Source organism: Centrocercus urophasianus, unplaced genomic scaffold (assembly GCF_019232065.1).
Source record: "Centrocercus urophasianus isolate 14NV4802_14NV808 unplaced genomic scaffold, USGS_Curo_1.0 seq_1, whole genome shotgun sequence".
Lineage (NCBI taxonomy): Eukaryota > Metazoa > Chordata > Aves > Galliformes > Phasianidae > Centrocercus > Centrocercus urophasianus.
In genome coordinates, this window is record NW_024884141.1 from 2,728,541 (window position 1) to 2,750,194 (window position 21,654).

At 39.4% G+C, this 21,654-nt stretch overlaps 1 protein-coding gene across 1 annotated transcript in view; it reads left to right on the forward strand.

Moving 5' to 3' along the window:
* Positions 1-21,654, forward strand: part of TYR (tyrosinase) — a 45,684-nt gene that overhangs the window by 16,104 nt on the left and 7,926 nt on the right. Inside the window, exon 3 of the mRNA XM_042839847.1 lies at positions 4,562-4,709. Coding sequence (XP_042695781.1) covers positions 4,562-4,709 — 148 coding nt within the window. The remainder of the gene's footprint in view (positions 1-4,561; positions 4,710-21,654) is intronic.

A 21,654-nucleotide genomic window follows, 5' to 3' on the forward strand; every position in this document is an offset into this window, starting at 1 on the left:
GAACATCCTGTAAGATCCTATCCCATGAGATATTTTCATCTGGAAAACTTTTCTCAATATTCTCACTGTAATCCATATAGCTAACAAAAAATGGTTTCTCAAAATGAAGTTTTCCAGCAGAAAACTTCTAATTAAAAAAGTTTTAGCCTACAGCCAACATCTCTCATCCGGCTTAAATTCTCAACCTCTGAGTAAAGCTGGGCTGCACACTGAGAAAGTGCTGTCAAGTCACAGAGGGTCCTGAACAGATAACCAGAAAGACTGTTCATCTCAGATCACAGTGAAGTTCTGCAAGAATCATTATAAGTAAAAACCCTAGGTGGTGGTGTGGTCTAAATTAGATAATCACAAACTTTCATTTGCTACAGCCCTTTAGGCCAAATTCTGCAGATCTTGCAGTTGCTTCACTTTAGAGTGGTTACAATAATAACATTGCTTGAGAAAATATGTTTCCAATGGCTGAAAGTCTCCACCACTGTAAGTCAGAAGAACACCACTAGCTTCAAAGACCTGTAAGGGTATGGCCTTAAAATTTTTATACCTGTATCTTCTTTCCTGTTTTATGGCATGTGCATCTGTCTGTCCTGAGCTTCACCCAAATGTAGAAACCTTATTAAAATGTCATGCCTGTCCAGAGTGGCACTATGTGTAATCAGTCAGCTGCACTTGGATATGCAATATGCAGAGCAGAATTTGGCCTTTAAAGTCCCTGATGCCCCAATAACAGGCCTAGAAAGTCATACAAAACTAAATTATATTTTTTAAGAAAGTTTTGAGGTTTAAAAACAAAACAACAATAAATATTTCACAGACATCAGTAGTATCACAGAGGTTTGGCAGTCCATTAAAATAATCAGAGGAGAAAGGACTTCTGGAATGGTTCATCTGTTTCTGTAGCACTGAAGGCTTCTAATGCTCTCCAAGGTCTGCATACCCTTCACTAAACATACTTACAGCACTTCAGACAGTGGCAAATGAGCACTTGAGGGAAACAGTACCTGCTTGAAATACATAATGTTTGATAGATTATACAGGAACGTCTGTGGACTCTGACATTAGACAGTAAAATCTAAAGTTAGTATAGTTAAATTCTCTGTTAAAAGACATATACTTAACTTACTGCATTTTTAATGAGAACCACCTATATATCATCCTAAAAGAGTTAGGCAGCCTTAACTGTGAGTGACATGATTAGCTCCTCCTATAATAAACTTTGGGCTAAATTCTCATCTGATTTAATTTAGCCTGGTTCTATTGAAGTTGCTTCAACTTCATTGAATCATTGTTACTGATCTACAAGGTTATAAGTAGGAGCAGAATCACATTTATAATCACTTACAAATATGATTCTTCTCTCACTAAAATCACTGGTAACACTTAAGTCTCTTCAGTGATGTATGCCCTACTGGCTATTTCTAATACTCCATAATTAAATGAGAACGTAGAAGGATGTCTGAGTGATTCAGCTTTCTATACTGGCTGGATGATTTAATAGCTCACTACCTCCTAATTCTCTGTGCAATTTCCTCAGTCCTCTAGCCAGTCACTCTCACCACCTTTTGGTACTGAGAATCGTTGCATAAGATACTGCATGAGTATTCTGTCAGTTCAGTGAGTTAACTCAGTTCACGGAAGGGTTAAGAACAGCTGCATTCAGTACATGGGAGAGGATGGGCACACACACCATAATGCAAAACAGGTGGAAGGAGCTGCCCTGTTCACAGGCAGTGATATCAGTTTGCCTGAAAGAAAAGATTAATATCCAGACAAATAAAATGAATTAATATCAAAACTACAGTTTTATTCCTGCTAGCTTTAATGTTTGTATGGACTTTCCTAACTTCTCATGGTGCACCTTTGAGAATGACTTAATGCACCCCAATTAACTGGGAGATGGGATGTTGGGGTTATTAAAAGCATCCCAGTTACTTGTGAGCATATGATCATTGCAATAAATTGCTGAAATTCATGAGTTTCATGAAAGTTGACTAGAGACAGAATGTTCTGTATATTTTTTTCTAAAATATTAGATAAAGTATTTGCAGTGCATTGAGAAATTTTTGAAAGTATCTAATGTCTGGTATGAAACATATAATCATAGAACGGCTTAGGTTGGAAAGAACCTTAAAGATCATCAAAATCAAGTTGGAAGTTGGAAGCTGATGATCTTTGGAGTCCCTCGCAGTTAGTTTGGAAGGGACCCCAAGGATCATCAAGTTCCGACTTGAGCTTGATGATCTTTAAGGTCCTTTCTGACCTATGCCATTCTATGATTCTATGATCAAATTCTAGGATCTATGATCAAATTCTATGATCAACCCTGCAATGGGTTGCCAACCACTAGATCTGTCCTTCTGCCTAGACCCTGCACAAATCTATCTTACCTTCAGTATATTATAATGCAGCTGAATATAAGTAAAAGAGTAGTTTCAGAATGATATACATATGTATCTTTTTCAGTTAAGATTCACAGAGATTCCCTGGTAAGGAGTATTGTTAAATCAACTAACTCCACTCCAGTGGTCACACACTATGGCTACCTGTAAGGAAGGCCAAAATTGTTGCAATCAATTCCTATCAATTCTGGTCAAAATGTCAACATGCATTATTCTTCACAGAACCTTTAGAAATATATTTTATTCTGTTTTTTTTTTTTTTTTTTTTTTTTTGGCTAGGTGGCAGCTAGGTAGTATAACATTCCCTATCAGGCAACTTCCTGTGGGCAAGATTTTCCCTTTGAGAAATTCTGCCCATGTTTATACTCCCATGCATCATCTTCAATAATCCTGTTCCACTTTGGATGTACTTGACACTTGCAGTTATCTGTAAGCATTAACAGGATTGTTGCTCTCTCCTAAATCCAGATTTACCTTACCTTGAAATCTTTTCATCATCAGCCGACTCTACTTCTTCCAACTCTCCTGATTATGTTTTCTTCTCTGAATTACTTCGAATTTCTTGAAATGTTTTTCATAATATTGCCGTGAAAAAGATAGACAGTTATTATTATATATTGATTCTTAGGTGTCACAGGGTGTATTTGACCCTTAGTGTAATAGATAGGCTTCATTTAGTATATAGTGTAGTATTGAAAAATGCTGCCCTGAGATATGATGGATCCCCATTCCTGGAAGCATTCAAGGTCAGACTGGACAAGGCTCTGAGGAACCTGATCAAGCTGTAGGTGTCTGTTCATTGCAGGGGGTTGGACTAAATGGCCTTTAAAAATCCTTTCTCACTCAAATGCTTCTACGATTCTATGAAAATTCTCCAGGACTTTTCACCAAAAGATTTTGCTTAAAGAGGTTGCTAGACAAGGCAAAGCCTCATAAGGGAATTTAGAAGCACGAAGAGGTGAAAATAGCCCACCAGCAGATCATTCTCAGTGGTGTCTAATAGTCAAGTTTGCAAACTGACAGAATGTTATTTAGTAACAAAACATCAATGGCCACATGTCAATCAATACCTTCTGTGAATCAAGAATTTCCCAGAGAGTTTTCTCTTTTTCCCATCTTTGATAAAATGTGACAATATTGGGAAAACACAGAGCAGCAGCACAATATGCATACTGCTCAAAGCCCTTTTTATTGGATTATTGATTTTTTAAGATGTTTCAATATCCCTACATTATGTTTTCTCATCTTACAACATACAGAAATTGTGTTAATATGACACCTTTGTGAACCAGAGATGGCAGTAGGGCTAGCATCAGGTTAAGATGTTTTCTTACAGAAAACCAGAGAAGTTCCACGTAGTTTAGCTGACTTTGATTTTGAGTCCTTAAAATTAGGGAGGAGGCTTGTCTGTTACGATGCTCAGAAAAGGTTACCAGCACCAAAGCTGGTGTGTGGGGAGGCTACCACACCAGATCAGAAATTCAGGGTTTGCTCTGTGTGACCTACTTGTAAAGCCTGTATTCTAGGAGAGATTCAAAATAACAGCAGTCCACAGACTTTCATGCTCAAGAGGAAAGGTGAAAGAAGATCATCAATTGATTATTAACCATATACACATGCATTAATATTTTACTAATTATTTACAAACCCCTTTTGTGAAGATAATAGCATGTATTGCATTGTCTCCTTTGAATTAAAGAATGAGTTCTGTAGAGATAAGTGATATTAAATGGCTGCATATATGATGAGATACACTAGCCTGTTGTACCTTAGAAATACCTAAGGACAGAGAAAAAAATGAAAAGAAAAAAAAGAGTAAGTTTAATGTGAATAAACATACATGCATAAACACCTGCAGGAATTAGGTTTCCTTTTTACAGTCACACAGGATGGATGTAGAAATTTAAAAATATAAACCAATTAAGCAGTACATTTGCTGACATGCTGCATTAGCTACATGGCAGGAGTTTTAATTTAGCTTACTCTAATTTCGTCTTTGCTATGCCTTTGAAATTTATTAATACTCCTTTACATGTTTTCTGAAGCTCTTGTCTAAAATGCTGAAAGTAAATGAGTTGAAATTAGGTGCTTTGATCTTCAGTGTTACTGGTGAAAGAATTCTCTGCACTGTAGTATCAGCATGTGATTTTCTCTGGAATATACAGGCTTTGCTGATCCACACACTGCGATATCAAACATATCTCAAAGTGGTTTGCATAATGCCCTTCACATCTACATGAATGGCTCCATGTCCCAAGTACAAGGCTCTGCGAATGATCCTATCTTCATCCTACACCATGCTTTTGTTGACAGGTGAGTTTAATTCTACTTGGTAAACCTAATTTATTTTGTGTTTCTACAGTGCAGTTTTCACTTACGCTTCAAAACTGCAAATATTTTACATGCACAGCATTTTCAGACATATAAAATCATCTTAGCTATTATTTGAGATCAAGTGTCTCTCCTGACCTGTCTTTACATTCATTGGATTAAGCATCATTTGAAAAGTTGACAAATGTAATCAGCTTTTATTACCAAGGTAAAAATAGTCCTTCAATGATGTCATAGTAATTGATATATATGGATGCGTATGTCAAGAAGTTTGGACTGAAAGTGTATGACTCATTTTAACAAGACTATAATCAGTTGGAGTAGTTCCTTAATATTCTAAATGTCAGTGCTCTTTTAATTTCTATTCCATAAGGAAAACCCAAGTGTACAATCCATAAAGAATAACAAATTGGTATTTCAGTGTGACAAACAAAATTGTGACTGTCTCTTGCTGAAAGAGAAGACTGCAGCTGTGCAGGTGGAAAGAGAAGTAAACAGAAAGGTACCATGTTTATTAATAAGAGAGGGTAGGGGAACAGAGCTCTGCAAGAAGAGATTGAAATTACTATGGAAAGGAGGACATTCCAAGATTTGATGGTGACCTTAACATTTTCAGTATGTCCCTATAAAGTATGCGAATGGCTACAATTTACTGTGTACTGTACTACACATAACTGTGAAAACTGAAGAGCAATAAAAAAGAAATACAAACTGCAAAATCCATAAAAAAAAAAATCTTTAAAAGTATGTGAAAAGATTCTTCTAAGTCAGGTGGCTGCCCAGATAATTTCGAGCAGCAGTAATGAAACAAGAACATTCTCTTCAGACCCTTTTATATCTGTCCTGTGCACCCTATGAGGGCAGCAGTGAAACCCCCATTTAAAATACATAATGCAACTGCAACAAACAAAAGGAAGACAGATTGACATTAGTCCAAAATCTAGACCCAGAAAAGTTCTTCAATTTATTTCATTTTTTAACTAGCAGCACTCCTTTTCTTCAAAACCTCGAGCTGTTCTCCTAGAAAAAGATTCTTATATGTGTGGAAGATTGGCTTGTTCTAACCCTTCCTTTTTGACTCATCCTGCATTTACTAAATCACTCCGTCAAGTAACTACATCATGAGGTTGTGTGTTACTTGTCTTTCCAACCTTCTTTTACTCTCCCACTGTGCGCTGACCATGACTTGGCAACGGCAATACTTAGATTAATGATGACTCAAGACAAACTCTTGTGAGTCTTTCATGAACACATGTGCTCAGAACTCTACTGATTGAGCCCCTGCCTGCAGGATGATAGACAGACATTCAACCAAAAACCAAAACGGTTTCTTTATCCAGGTTTCCAAGGCATGCAGCACAAAAGGGATGCAGATTATATTCTCAAACATCATCTTGCAGGGAACTTCTTTAGTTCTAGACAGTTTATACTAACGCACTTACATAAAACTTTATCAAACTTGAACAAAAGGCTGTATATATGGAAGATAAAGTTTGTTTTTTCCACTCAGGTTACATAATTAATGAACCTAATGGCTGTGTTCTTCATTGTTCATCCAATTAAAAACAAGCATCAAGTCTAGGCAGGTCACCGAGGCATCACTGGATTAGTTCCTTTGTAGGGTGACCCTGCTTTGTTCTACTCCTAATATGTAGGTTGTAACTAGACTTCTGGAGGTGTCAGTTTTGAAACTTTGCCAAAAACTTTCCTCAGAACGTTTTAAAAGTTAAACAGCATAACTTAGCTATGATTATATCCGCCCATTGACTGCTTTACAGGGTGGATGCACCCTGGGTTTCAGGTGCAGTTACAAATTTCAAGTTTGGCACCTGGAAATTAACTTTCCAGTGTCTAGGCTTTTAAAAATGGCTTAGTTGAACACTCAGAGAAAGGGAACACAGAAGGGAACACATTATTCTCTGCAATATCAAAAGACATTGTTTTCCTTAGACATTCACACTTGTATAAGGCCTACGCATCTCTTAGCTCCCACGCAGTGCAGAGCTTAAGTAGCACCTTGGCCTTCATGCTGACCCCTCCCGCAGAGGAACTTCACTTATAGTCATTATAAGGCCCTGGAAATACTTTTCATAACTGCAATTGTCATCCATTTTAGAAGGCAAAATTATTTGCAAAAGATAACATCATTAAATCCTACTGGTACCAAGAAAGTAAATCACTGCACCAGCACTGCGGGGACAATGCAGAAATCCATGATGCAACCTCATCTTATCTGTGGCAGAAAGAACTCTACCAGTCCTCTGCAGCTGCTGTGTATACGGGTTTCAGTACACACGGATATGAAAACTGATGATAATGCTGCCTTTGTGTAAGTGACAGAAATGAATTAGCATGATTAGGGTTACTTAGCAGCCTTATCCATGACAGATTAATCATGCTTTTAGTTATAATTTATAAGTAGGTGACTGATAGGTACGTACAGTACATTTAAAAGAATTCTGTTTCTCTCCTACATAGACATTGATTATGAAAGATTGCAAAGAAGTTTTGAGATGCAGGGAAGAATATAAAGCACAGAGGAAATGGGAGAAAAAGCATACAGGAGCAGAAGCAGTCTTTTAACTATCTAATATTTACACTAAATCTGCAGAAGACAATATCCCCTCTAGAACGTGCTGAGGACGTGGAGGGTTGTGAGACAGGAGGTTACTGGCAAAGGGTGAAGAAAAACTGCAGGCAGCAACCACAGCTCTGCTGGATCTTACAAAACAACTCTGTGTCAAAAAAAAACAAAATGGCCTGGAGCTTTGAGCATCAGTTTAGGATCCAGAAGGGGGATTCCTCACACCACTACAAGTTGCCTGAGTGAAACTGAGCATGTAGTTTGCTTTCCCAAGCTCACTTCTCCTGGAGATGTGTTTTCTTCCCATTGAATTCAACAAGACATACCCAAAGACTTTTGAGGATCTGTTGATCTGAGCTTCAGCTAGCCCATCTGTAAAGTGGGTGATACTAAATGCCCACGCAGCAGGGATGCTGTCAGTGTAAATGCATTAACGACTGTGAAATGCTCAGTTATGACCATAATAGGAATGATAGAAGTAAGGCAATAGATCATTGAGACTGCTTTTCCATGGAAACATATGGTACAGAGGAGGATAAACAAGTGTATACGGAGTCTGCTGACAGGTGTGAGCCAAATGTCAGGAGCTGCTTTCCAAACTGAGCAACAGCCAGTTCCCATCTGCTGCCCTCAGCCCTTCCTACCCAGGCCTGGTGCCTGACAGGAGGGAGGGATGGAGGGAGCAGAGATGTGGAAAGCACCTTTCTCAGGAGGAAAGCGAAGTTTGGCTTATAAATGCTCTTCTTTTTATGTCATTCTCTTTCATCAATGAAGAAGTATGAATGTATTCAGGCAACATCTTTCTTAGTACTGATAAATCAGACTCCTCGCCTTCTTATTTGCTGGGAAAGATCAAACCCCAAGGTTTAGTAAAAATAGGTGACCACTGTGAGAATTATTAATTATCAATCATTGATTGTTAGTTGAATCACTTAGAAAGAGAGAAAGAAAGAGAGAGAGCGAGAGAGAGCGAGAGAGAGCGAGAAAGGAAGAAAGGAAGGAAGGAAGGAAGGAAGGAAGGAAGGAAGGAAGGAAGGAAGGAAGGAAGGAAGGAAGGAAGGAAGGAAGGAAGAAAGGAAATAAAGAAAAAGAAAAAAAGAAAAAAAGAAAAAGGAAAAGGAAAAAAGATGCAAATAAGCTATATATTCAGCAAAAAATGAGATTTTTTTTTAGCTGTGTGAAGCATTTCTCCTAATTGCAAATCTCTTTGCCATTCAGATATGCTCTACAGTCAGCACGAGGCAATAACAAGGGAGGAGTCAGCCCACTCAAGCTGCAAGGAGCAGCTGCACAGTCAGTGAAAGCATGGGCCCACAGTTGCATTTGAGCTCACAGGGGTGTTTTCTGAGCTCTGAAAAGGCATTCTTTCCTCTGTGATGACTCTTTCAACCCCTTCATCCTTACCTCTCCACAGTATCTTCATCCGTTCTCCCTGCACCGTTGTCCTTTTAATGTTTTTGGCTTCTTCTCATTTCTGTACTTCTGTACTTTCGTACTTGTCCAGTCCTTGAATTCCATAACCTACCCCAATAATGTCCTTTGCAAAGAGCTAAGAAACCCTAAATATCAATGGGAAAAATAAATTGCAACTGAAGATCTCCATGCTGCTTTATACTCTTACAGCTACTAACGCAGTAGGGCTCCAATTCTCATCTCATTTCTGAGTTCCGTAATACCGGGCAAGGTTTATCACAATAACATGGGTGACTTTCAAAGGCACTAATTATATCATGAGCAATTTAGAACTGATTTTCCAGAGGCACACAGTATAATACAGACTTTTGGTCTCCTGCTTCTGTAAAGTTTAGTCTCCTCTTTGGGAACTTTTCAAACTATGCATCCATGGCTTCAGTCACTGCTCTTTCCTTTACTGTGACAGTGGTAGAAAAGCTAAGACATCAGTAAGCTGAAACCTTCACCATCTCACTGGTGAATCACTGTGGCATCATTGCATAGCTGCTTAGTTCTTTTTTGCATGTCTGCATCCATCTGTTGTCCCTTGTCCCATGTGTAAATTATAAGCTATGTCATTAAGGGACCGTCTAATTGCTCTAGTCTGTGCTGTGCCTGGCATATACTTAGCCTCTGACTATGCTTCTCAGGTGAGAATATGAGCAACGTGAGCAATTGCTTCATTTACAATTCTGTGAGATGGCAATGACAAGAGACAGCTGGGCATCTCTGCATTGATCTTGTTGGTTCAGTAGTGACTATTGCTTGCTACCTCACAGGGCAAAATATTTGCATTCAAAGAGACAAAATTTCAGCTCTTCAATTGGGTACTTTTGGACAGGTGCACTCTGCCAAAAGCAATCCAAGTCATGTATAAGATCACACAGGGAATGGAGAGACTTTAACTTATTTATATACATGCATGCTTCCAAGCAGGAGTAACTGCCATATATCAGTTTCAGCACTATGTGAAAATGCCACTAATTCTACCTGTCCAAATGTCCCCATGCTGCTCAGCAACATCAGCTGCCACAGACTCCTTTGCAGGATGGAGAACTGAGAGCATTAGGAAATGCCATACTTTGGCTCATGTCAGGATCTAACAATAAAATGTTCCTTATCACATTGATTATCAGTGAAGTGACAAATTAACAAGTGCATCTGAAGCAATCTGTTCAAAAGTATATTAGTAGTCAAAATCTGCACATCATGAATTGCATGCCAGCAATAGCCCACTGCAGGCACTTTCAGCCCCTTTAGGCTCAATATACTCACCTTCATGTCAGTTTTGCCTTAATTCTCCTCAAAAAGTTAACACTGCATCAGAAGTGATTTTGTTGGAAAATACTTAACAAGAGGAAATGTGCTTTTCTCTCCCAGGATATGTCAAAATAAAAGCCTCTTATTTTAATTCTGTTTTATAAACAACATTTTCATTTTCTCTTAAATGTCACCTCAGGCTTCGGAAACAAGCAAACAAATAAACAAAAAAACAGAATGAGAAAACCCAAGTTCTTCTCTTGTTTTGAAATGTTGACAGGAAACAAGATTTTTTTAGCTCTTAAAAACTATTTGCTTTGAGAGTTTGGAGAATTTTGAGTGAAATCATTCAAAAAGAATCATTGGAAATTCCTGTATGGCAAAATTAGGTTTCCAGACATAACATGAAATAAGAGAAATCATTCTTTATCCTGAAGTGTCTCCAGTGCAAGACACCGTGAGCAAAACATGAAGCCAAAGAAGCAGTATCCCCATTAAAAATGGAGGAGTCATTGCATAAATGCAAAATGTATGATTAATTTTCTCTTTTGATATCAATACAGCAAAACTCATTGCCTTCTAAGGTATGTTTACAGAAAACAAACAAACAAACAAACAAAAAGCAGATGGCATAGGGTAAAAGTTGCCCTGGTAAAAGTTTTTCTGGAACTGAGTAAACTATGGCATGGAGTTGTGTAAAAGCTAATAGACAAAGAGAGGTCAAGAGGTTTGCATTAGCAATACACCTCCTCCCAAAGTCCTTCTGCATCATGTCAGCTCAGGATGGGAAGCTATCTGTGCCCAGCACTTATCTTCCAAAGTGTCTCTGTGTAGGCAGTGGAAGAAGTTAAGTGTTCTCTGCAGTTGTCCCTGACATGAAAGAGAAATGTGGTAAAGTCCTTCCATTTAGGGAAAGCACAAGCATTGCTGGGCTACTGTTACCCTCAGAGTAAGAATCACTGAATCATAGCATATCCCAAGTTGGAAGGGATCCCCAGGGATTACCCAGTCCAACTCCTGGCTCCACCCAGGATCACTCCAAATTTAAACCCTGTGTCTGAGATCACTGTCCAGAAGAATCTTAAACTACAGCAGCTTGGGGCTGTGTGGTTTCAGTGGCAGCATACGAGTGAGCAAGATGGGGAAAGAAGGGGGTGACAAAGTTATCTCCCAACCTTCAAAGCTCTCAGGGAAATTAACTGCACTTCTGTGATATACCTTGGGTGGTTGCTGCCTATTGGGCTTCTCATACCTGCCTTGCATGTATTACACAGACACTGCTGTATGGAGACCTCATCAGAATGCCCTTACATGGGTGATGAGATCCCTTCCTTACCAGTGTTGGAAGCCACCACTTCACAGAAAACATCTGAGTTTAACCTGGTGAGGCATCAAAGGGAAAAAAGTGCTGCCCATTAATCTTTTTTTACACTTTTTCAGTGGTTAGACTAAATGTTCTTAGAGGTCTTTTCCAATCTCAATGTTTCTGTGATCCTATGACCTTGGTCTCTCCTTTTATTGGCACACACAGATTCCCATGACAGGGATGAGATACAGAGCAGATCAGTACTGAGAGGGTGGGACATTCATGCAAGTATTTTAGAAATGATAGCAGGGAAGGAGTTGTCTTAATTCGTCCTCCCCTTGGGGACATCTGCAAATCAGCAGGAGACAGGGTCCCTCTGTTGCCACAAGCCATGTAGCTGCCATGTCATGAGCTGGCATTGCACTGGAGCTATTAAACCTCCCCTCTAAACTCTTAGGCTTAGCACCACTTAAACCAGAGCTATTTGTTTGATGGAGCTGACTCACTCAAAGTGGGCTTAGTATGTGGGTAGAGTGAGTTCGCATCTACTGCAAAATACCGTATAAATATATCCATGGAAAGTAGAGTGTAAGTGGGAAGCTTGGGGTGTTGCTGAGAAACACTGATCCCCAGTATCTCTCATTTGATATCGCTGTGTTCTGGCCTGAAAGGCAAATCATATACCAAGATACTGAACATGTATTCTATCTTTGGTTTGGTAAAGAAATTGTGCAATCCCTGTTACTCAATTGCGAAACACCCAAAGGGACCCAGGAACAACTCTGTAGAGTTACACCACATCTAATCTGCTTTGCTCACTGGGTAGACAAGAACTGAGTCTATAATACACTTGAGGAAGCTGCTTGGAGTTCCAGAGGACATTCTTAAGTCCTCTGGAAATCCGCAAGTAGACCCTATAGAATTAGAGGCAGGGAAAGATAGGAACAAGCAATAGGCTCTGTAGATAAATGCTCTTGGTCTTGATTAAACATATATAAAATCTATAGTGCTGCTGACCTAGCTTGCTTTGGGTAACAGTGAGAGGAAGGTAGAGCATGCATCTTTGGAATATACGTGGAAAATAGTTGGAGATCTCACTTTCTGAGTCATGATTCAGGTTGGATGTTTCTAATGACCCATCCTGCTCTTAAAAATCAGTAATCTAAGAGGTTCCGTTCAAGTAGTTCAATTTAAAATGCATGTTTCCTATCATTTTTACTGCAAGATTTCAGTTCAGCCAATGCTGTTATAGAATTGATCACTTCTATACGCTATATATTATGCAAGCTATTAGTGGTTTTTAAAAATAAAGGTTACTATGCCCTGAAACTTGGCAAGAACCACCTGGTTGGTCTTTGTCTTCACCTATTCTTGTAACACTAGAGGAGGAAAAAGCTCTCTTTGTGTCACAATGATCAAGACAAACTCTGATGCAGACAAGTAACATAGCACTGAATTTGCTTCCTGCAGCACTTTGGCAATAATAGCAGCCATAATTGTTCAAATTGTAAAAAATCACAGGATAACATGGTACTTTTCTCACCCACGTGTAGCTGCCTTCTATTCATCCAAAGAAATTATCACTTTGCTGCCGTAGATGTGATTTATATATTACATGCCCTTGTGAACCTCAGTAATGACGATCTCAAAAGAAATGAATTCCAAGAGAACAGGAGCGGGTTACAGTCAGTCCAGCCACTGCCACAGCAGTCCATTTTAATCTGCTTGTTATCGTTCTCTTCAGGAGAAACTAGTTATTAAACTTTAGAGCAGCTAGCATTTGTAATATCTTTTACTTCAAGTGATGTTTTTCTGTTAGCTGCAAACAGTAACAATGATGAACCCAAGAAAGACAGGGGAGGAAATATATTCCAGAAAATATTATCTTTTTTCTTTCCCCATGCAACACACACTTGCATTTCTATTTCCTTTTTTTTTTTTTTTCATAGAATCATCAAGGTTGGAAAAAACCTCTAAGATCTTCCAGTCTAACCATTCCCCTATCACCCATATTTCCCTCTTAACCGTGTCTCTCAGTACAACATCTAAACATTTCTTGAAAACTTCTAGGGTCAGTGACTCCACCACCTCCCCGGGCAGCTTGTTCCAGCATGTAACTAGTCTTTTGGAGAAGAATTTTTTCCTAGTATCAAACTTGAATCTCCCCTGGCACGACTTGAAGACATTTTCTCTCATCCTATCCCTGTTATCTGTGAGAAGAGGTTGACACCCACCTCACCACAGCCTCCCTTCAGGGAGCTGTAGGGAATGATAAGATCTGCCTTAAGCCTCCTCTTCTCCAGACTGAACAATCCCAGCTCCCTCAGCTGCTCCCTGTAAGACTTGTGCTCCAGAGCCCTCACAGCTTTGTTGCCCTTCTCTGGACATGCTCCAGGTCTTTCTTGCAGTGAGGGACCCAAAGCTGAACACAGTACTTGAGGTGCGGCCTTACCAGTGCTGAGTACAATGGTCAAGGGACACCATCATTTCTCATTTATCTCTTGTTTTTAACAGTGCTGAGAAACACTGGAGACCTAAACATGAATGAGAAATATATTAATTTTAGTCAAAAATTAACATGGATTGACAGCAAGGGGTGAAAGAACACCACTATTTTAAAGTAACAAGAATTTCCCTCCTGCAACTAGGTGGAGGCATTGCTGACTCTCACTGGTATTAGGAGACTGGCTTGACTAAGAAAAGTAGGAACAGTTTAGATCATTTTTTTGCTCAAATCTGAGCCCACCAATGTCCAACCAAAACTCGCTATTTTTTCCAGCCAAGCAAGTATCTGTAGGAGTTAGTTTGCTCTATCAATAAACAAGTTACAATGAGGCACTACCTAGTCCTGTACTAGCCAGTATTCACATTCACATTCCTCTGCTCAGATTCCTACTCAAATTCCAACACTCAGCTCCTGCTTTTATTGTCATAAGCAATATGTCATGCTCAGCTTATCCATTATCTCTTTCTCCAGTAGGAATAAAGCTGTTTATGTTGCAATCCATCAGCAACCCACCAAATATAAACTGGGCTCAGCAGTTGTTGGTTCAGCCTACAGCATTTTCTACAAAGAGAGAAAACAAGAATCAGTCAGTGAGATTCATTGAGTGGCAAAATGGGTTGCCAACAGGTTAGGCTTTGTTGTTTGTTTGAGAGCCGTGCTTCAAGGCTTAACTGCAATGGAGTTGAAGCCTCAAGCAGCTTTCCTCTTAGAGGAGTAGTACTTACACCTACACTGCCAGCAGCCAGCTCTGCTCAGGACTGTTTTGTCTTAATCCTCATTTGGACTCAGGTCCCTGAGCAGCTTTTTCTCATGATAAACTTTGGAGAAGCTTCTGCATTTTGTGTTCTAGAAGAGGAACACTTGGAGCACTGCCTAATTACAGGGGCAAGGACTGAAAGCCGTGCAGCCCTGAGGCAGATCTTTGTATTCTCCTAATCACATAAAGGTGTTGAGGGCATCATAAAGATAAGGGAAAAGCTGTTCTAAATCACATTAGCAGATGGGATATTAAAATATCACATATGCCCAGCAATACAACCACCTTGATTTTTTCATAAAGTGGGACATGGACAAAGAAAGTGGTGTTGATTGTCTTGCAGATGGGGATGATCATGTTGCATTATACCTTTACTGTCTCTCTCTCTCTTGTTTCCTCAGTCTGACACTCTCCAAGTACCCAGGTTTTGCAGTGCCATAAATGAAAGCAAAGAAAGTGGAAGAAAGTACAGATTCTTGTAGTGGGATGGTAAAGCAGAGCTATGCCAAGATCCTCTGGCACCACACAGCTCTCCCAGCCCTGGTGGTACTTTGTAACAAGTGGGAAGGTGTCAGCCTGGTGCACATAGCCTTGGCTCAGCCAGAGAACAGTCTCTGGGGAGGCAGCCTGTACTTCAGCTGGATAACTAAGGGGCTTTGTGTCACCTGTATGTTGCTACTTGGTGTTGCAGGTGGCCTGGTCCACGGTGAACTAAACAAACTCTTTTGGTCAGAAAGCAGAATAAAGGGAAACAACAAAACAGGACAGATCTTCACTGAAAATGAATATTCATATTTCAGAGGCATATGATTGATCTAAATGAGATTCTGTGTTTCAAGATAAAATTCAGAAGAACAGCTTTGCACGAAGGAACAGCTCCATTGGGCCAAAACATCCTCTTTCATCTGTTTTGTGTAAGTTATGTGTTTAAAATGAGAGGCTGTCATATCTGCTAGCCCAGTAATGTTAAGACTACCACAGCTCCATGTTCTCAGGTCCAAACTGTACTGAGACTGAATATATTCTGATAGGTTCGTATACACACAGTACATATGTATATGTATATGTACATACGACCATACACATCAACAAAGAAAATGCACCATTCACAAATGCTAACAGTATGAACAATTTAATCCTCTTATTCTCTGTGCACGATCAGGATGAAAGCCTATTAATGAAAAATAGAGCTATATATATACATATATAGAATCTGAATCCCCTAGTTACTGGCTGTAAATACCCAATCTGTCTCTGATTCTTTTCCCCAGGCTGAATAGACCCAGGTTACTCAGCCTTTCCTCATAAAGGAGATGCTCCAGGCTCTTTGTTGTCTCTGTGGACCTCTGCTGGACTCCTTCCAGGATATCCCTGTCTTTTTTGAACTGGGGAGCCCAGAACTGGACACTATAATCTACATTTGACCTCACCAGGGCAGAGTAGAGGGGGAGGATCATTTCCCTCAACCTGCTGGTCACACTCTTTTTAATTAACCCAAAAAAACTCATACATGCACACATGGTTCTCTCCACTAGCTAGTCTGGAAACTGATCTAGAGGTAATTTGGCAGTGGTACCACAAGGACAAGCACTGAAACCCAGGGCAGTCCTCAGCACTGGCTCAATATGAGGAATCACAGCTTTGGCTGCGTTTCTTACAATAATTGAGGTCAGCAAGTTAATTTTTAATCAGACACTTGCATTTTGACAGGTTCAATTTGTTTACAACCAGCCTGAGTCCCTGTACTGTCTTTAGCCAACTTAAAAGAAAAGAATGACACTGCAATATAACTGCATACATTGGCAAAGAGGACAGTGCCTTGACTTTACAACCTCTGCATTAGCAGCTCTTCCAGTAGCAGAGTACCAATGTTTCTCCTAAATGCTTGGGGTGGGAATTACCTGAAGTGACTTTGTATTATCAGGTGGATAGTGCCAACTTTTAAAGTGATGACTACTCTGTAATCACAGTTCTCATACTGGCATTTCAGCTTTGCTCAGTTTGTTTTCTTTTCCCTTTCTTTCCAAATGCAAATATATGTTGCTTGCCAGATTTATTTTACAGAATGTCAGATCTCATGATTGTGAAACGAACTGTATAGACGTGCTCTAAGTAACAACATTCTGCCTTCCTTCTGCTGTAGTGAGCCTGACCTTGTCTCAGTCTTGCAAACATAAATCAGGAATAAAAGATACTGTTTCAAGTTTGGTGCAACCAGTGACATGGGTATGTATTTGAGTGTGACATAGTTATTAGTGGCTTGCCAGGTTGCTATGTAACAGCTAAACTTTTAGTATGCATCCATACAGTTTAGCAGAGGTGTATGGATGTATCAGGCTGAAAAAGAAAGGGCACAGCTCCACAGTTACTTTACATCAGCATAACTGCTATATAACCACCATAGCTAATCTCTCAATGCTACGTGGAGGTGCTCACCTCTGTTCCTCTGTTGTACTGGCCATCAAGTAAAAGCATAACGCATCAGGTGCAGGACTTTATCTCACCTCATCTAACCTGAAATAAATGGAAATAAATGAGAAGTTAGTATTTAAACCAAATCAGCTCCTTAATCCTGGTTATGACAAGGTTGCACAATCACATATGAGGAGGTTGAGGACAAGAAAGTAGGGGGAAAGCAAGAATGTATTTTGAGACATAGATTGACTATGGACCTTCACCACAAGGCCAACACTGTCCTTCCATTGGGGATACACATGTTTGTGGTGGCATGGAATGTATGAGGAGGTACTGAATCCTCTTCTTCCTCCTTTCCCTCTCTCCAGCTGTCCTTAATTGCAAGGTAAAGCACGTGACTTGAACCTCTCCTAGGAAAGCTTCCCAAACATCCAGTTAGGCTTACACTACGTGTCACTTCTCGGTGGTGGTACAGTACAAAGAAATGGCTAATAGCAGATATTGGTCTGGTTTCTCTTCCTATGCTGCAATCCAGCATAGCTCTGTGCATGACTGTGGAGGCAGACTGACAGGAAATGGCTCTTCAAAATTATGAAGGATATACCAATTCTTGTTGTTTTACTTTACTTCTTTTTTTCTTTTTTTCTTTTTTTTTTTCCCAGGCTTTAAGATCTCCTTATTGTGAGCAGTATCTTTTTTTTCAGAGCACACGTTATAGCTAGAACAGAATGAAGTTATGAAGCCTACATACGGCAGTACTGCTTATACTCTGCTTGATATTTCCCACTGGCAAAATAAACCCATTTGTTTCTTGACTCATCCTTTCATCAGCTATAATCCCATTGCATATATTATTCATAGAATAATATGAATCCAGAAATACATGTTGGTGCCCTTTTTAAAATCATCCTCAAATCAATCTCATTCCCCCCAATTCTTCTTTTAAACCATGTTTTTTTCAAATTAATTTTCTTCTATGGCTCATTTCATTTCATTTTATATTACCTAGTATGTATGGAGCAGAATAAGGAAAATAATCAGGTCTCTTTATACACAATCAAATTGAAGTGATATATCCATGTCTTTTACGGATGCCTTTAAATTTCTCTGTAAAAGCACCCTACCACACTAAAATGCTTTGTGAAAGCAAAGTGTATTTCGTCAGACTGAAAATTTAAGCTACCAAAGCAGCAACATGCCTGGTGGGTATCTTTATTATTTGTTAACATGTGCCAGCATTTACAGTAGCAGCACTGGGACTCAAAGGTATTAAACTCTGACTGATCCAAAGAGTTTAACTGATAATTTATCATGACCTTAGATCAATTATTTCAGTGAGAACACAGAGCTTTCTTTTAGCCTAAATATATCTGAATAAAACTATCCTGTAACATTAAAATACTGTTTATAAATGACAAAAATAATCTTTGCATTGAATATTGATCACCATAATCTAGCAGTTCTAAAATCTTAAATATTTACTGTTACAAAAATCCCTCTTGAAAATAATTTCTACTCTGGAAATGCAGTACAGAGAGACAGAGCCTCTTTGGGCTTTGAACATGAAATAGAACCTCTTTCAAAATTCATATTATTTTTCTATCCTTTTTTTGTTCCTTAACCTCTTTGGACATGCAATTTGGGCACTTTGATTTCCTCAACAGAAGGGAGCAGCGTTCCAGATAGAAATAGTCTTTGCTGCGATCTACATACAATTATTTCTAAAGCCTTTAAATAAAAGCTACTATTCCAAGTTACTTTTGCTTGCCACTGAAGACATGCGAAGGGCATTAAGGTTATCGCAAGATTGATTTCCATTCCAGTTAGTCCATTTCCATATTTTAAATTTCTATTTCCTAAATCCTGATTGCCCATGACCTTCCTAGATAAGAGCTGTCACCCTCATTCCCTGCCATTACAGGAGATGCTTACGTGTTGCATGAGCAAACTGCCCTTCAGTAAGGCACCAAGATGTATAAAGTGAAGGGAATTTGCTTGATCCACAAGCCACAGTGGTTAAAGTGGGTTGGGGAATATGCAACTTGGGGAAGATGAAACTAAGAATTAGATACCATTTTTATATCAGAGGGCTGGAGCACCTGTCCTACAAAGAAGAGAGCTGGGCCTGTTCAGCCTGGAGAAGAGAAGGCTCCAGGAAGACCTCACTGACATCTTATGGGAGTTACAAACTGGAAAGAGACTGACTTTTTACATGGTCTGAAGGGGATAGGCAAAACAGAAAACTGTTTTAAACTAAAAGAGGAAAGATATTAGATATTAGGAGGAAATTATTTACTCATTGGTGGTGAACCACTGGCACAGACTACACAGAGAAGCTGAAGATAGCCCATTTTTAGAGCTTCTCAAGGCCAGGCTGGATGGAGCCCTAGGCAGTCTGATCCAGTGGGGGAAAGCCCTGCCCACAACAGAGGGTTGGAATGGAATGATCTTTCAGGTCTCTTCCAGTCCAAGCCATTCTATGATTCAGTGCAAGAAGGAGCCCACTCTGCTCAATTTGCTCACTCTTCCAAATTTTTTGTGACGGTCAAGTTCAAGCTCTGAGTGATTTCAAATAAGATCAGAAGTTAATTGACTTAGATAAAGAGATATTTCTTTGCAAGGCCCATGTATTTGTCCATTTCCTGTAGATAAAGAGATGATGACCCATGTATTCCACACAGAAACTTTCTTTCCTTTCCCTCTCCCTTCTCTACATGCTAGTGAGGATTTATGGTTTATCTCCAGATTTTGATCCCAGGTTTGGTCCTCCTAATTTCTATTCTCTAAATAAAATTCCCAACTGCTTTAGACATTCTTCTCTTAATCCCGCTTTGTGCATCCCGCCACTCTCTCATCCCATCTGTTCTTTTCAGCACTGCCAGCATCTCCCAAATGATGCCAATCTAGCTGGGAATGCAATGCTAAAAATGTCTCCGTGTCTGGAAAATGCCACTGTGACCTGTGCAACTAAATAATTATCTGCTTCTCCTCTGTGTCTACATACTGAGGAGGAAAGTAGCCAAACAGGCTGTTATAGAAGTTGGACAGACTTTCCCTTCATTGAACTTCTGTCCACTACATTTTGGGAATAGAAAAAATACAGAGATTGGCTATCACAGAGTCCTGACTCGTTAGCTTTCTTTTTGGTACCATTATTTTCATAATGCCAAGCAATGGAAATGATGCAGAATTAAAAGGCCTTTCAGTTTTCATTTTCTTGCTTTGTTAAGCTCTCGGGGACAAAGTAATGTGAAGAGGTTGATAAGCAGTAATTTTGCCAAGATAATCAAGAAATCTAAGGAGTTCAGATCTGTCACTCTGCCACCAATCTGGTTTTTACATCATCACCTCACAAAGGGACCAGCTAATTATATCAGCACTTTGTCTCTCTGCATGAGGATTTCCTTCTGCAGCCCTAAGCTCTTCCAAGTTTGCAGCTACTGAACGAAACATGCAAAATGAGCACATATTTTCAGGGTGTAAGAAAATATTCTACAACACAGCAGTTTTAAGGAAAGAAAACAAAACCTTTTCTCCATAGAAAATGGATCTGATGACCAAATATTCTTTACCCAGGATGTACAAAATTCAGTGGTCCCAGTATTCTGAAACAGAAGACCGGTCATTATTTTACTTTACATATAGCTGTAGAATCCCAAAGGCCTTTCAGTTAAAACAAACCCCGGAAGATAGGGGGCACTGTGCCTAACCAATGGCAGAAGCATTAGTCTACATCAAGACTCCAGTTTTCCTTAAAAATGCATGAAAGCAATTAACAGCATCAGTCTGGGAATCATGAAACGTAACTGTTCAAAAACAGCTCAGTGAATTATCCAGCATGCTTGTGCATCAGCACAACTCAACATATTAGTAATTGGAGATATATGATTGCATCTAAATCTAAAAATCAGCTATAAGAGTCAGTAATTCAGTGCTCCTGCTACAGCTAAGAGAAGCTTGCTATTTAATGTGGGAGCCATGCTGCAAATGAAGGATTCCAAAGCATATGCGTTCATTTCCATGGAAATGCTTTGCATTTGCATTCTATTTAAAAGATTACTGGCCTAAGAATTCTTGAAACTGCTTATGAAATTGCAACATTCAAGTCATCCAGAGAGAATGCTGCATTCCAGGGCATGTCCTACAGAGTTATTTCAGGAGAATGACAACTTCTAGCACTGAACTGTGTGCTCATCAATTCTCCAGATTTTCAAAATATGACTGCTCAGCATTTTCAAAAAAGCAGACCCCAAGAAGTACTTTAGACTGGGCATTCAAAAGTTAGGGCATGGATCATGATGAGACATTGAAAATATGAACGAAGTTCTATCTCTGCCATCACCTTAAAATGTTAATATTAAAAAATATATATTACTGTGTCCCTACATTCAGACCACATCTGTGCCTCTACTAGTCCTGTGATGCAGAGAAGAGTTGTCTCAGCTCCCACCTAGCTGCGTTTTTTCCTACAACTGCTAGGAAAAAAATGCATTGATAGTGAGGGGGCCTTGACCAAAACAGAAGCATAAGGCAGACAGTGTAGGGATGGCAGTCCCATGCCCTACTTCCCCTCAGGCTAGACTAACGGCCTGATTTCCTTTATATTATTTGCCTTTTTAAATGATTACTGAAATTTTCTGTGGCATT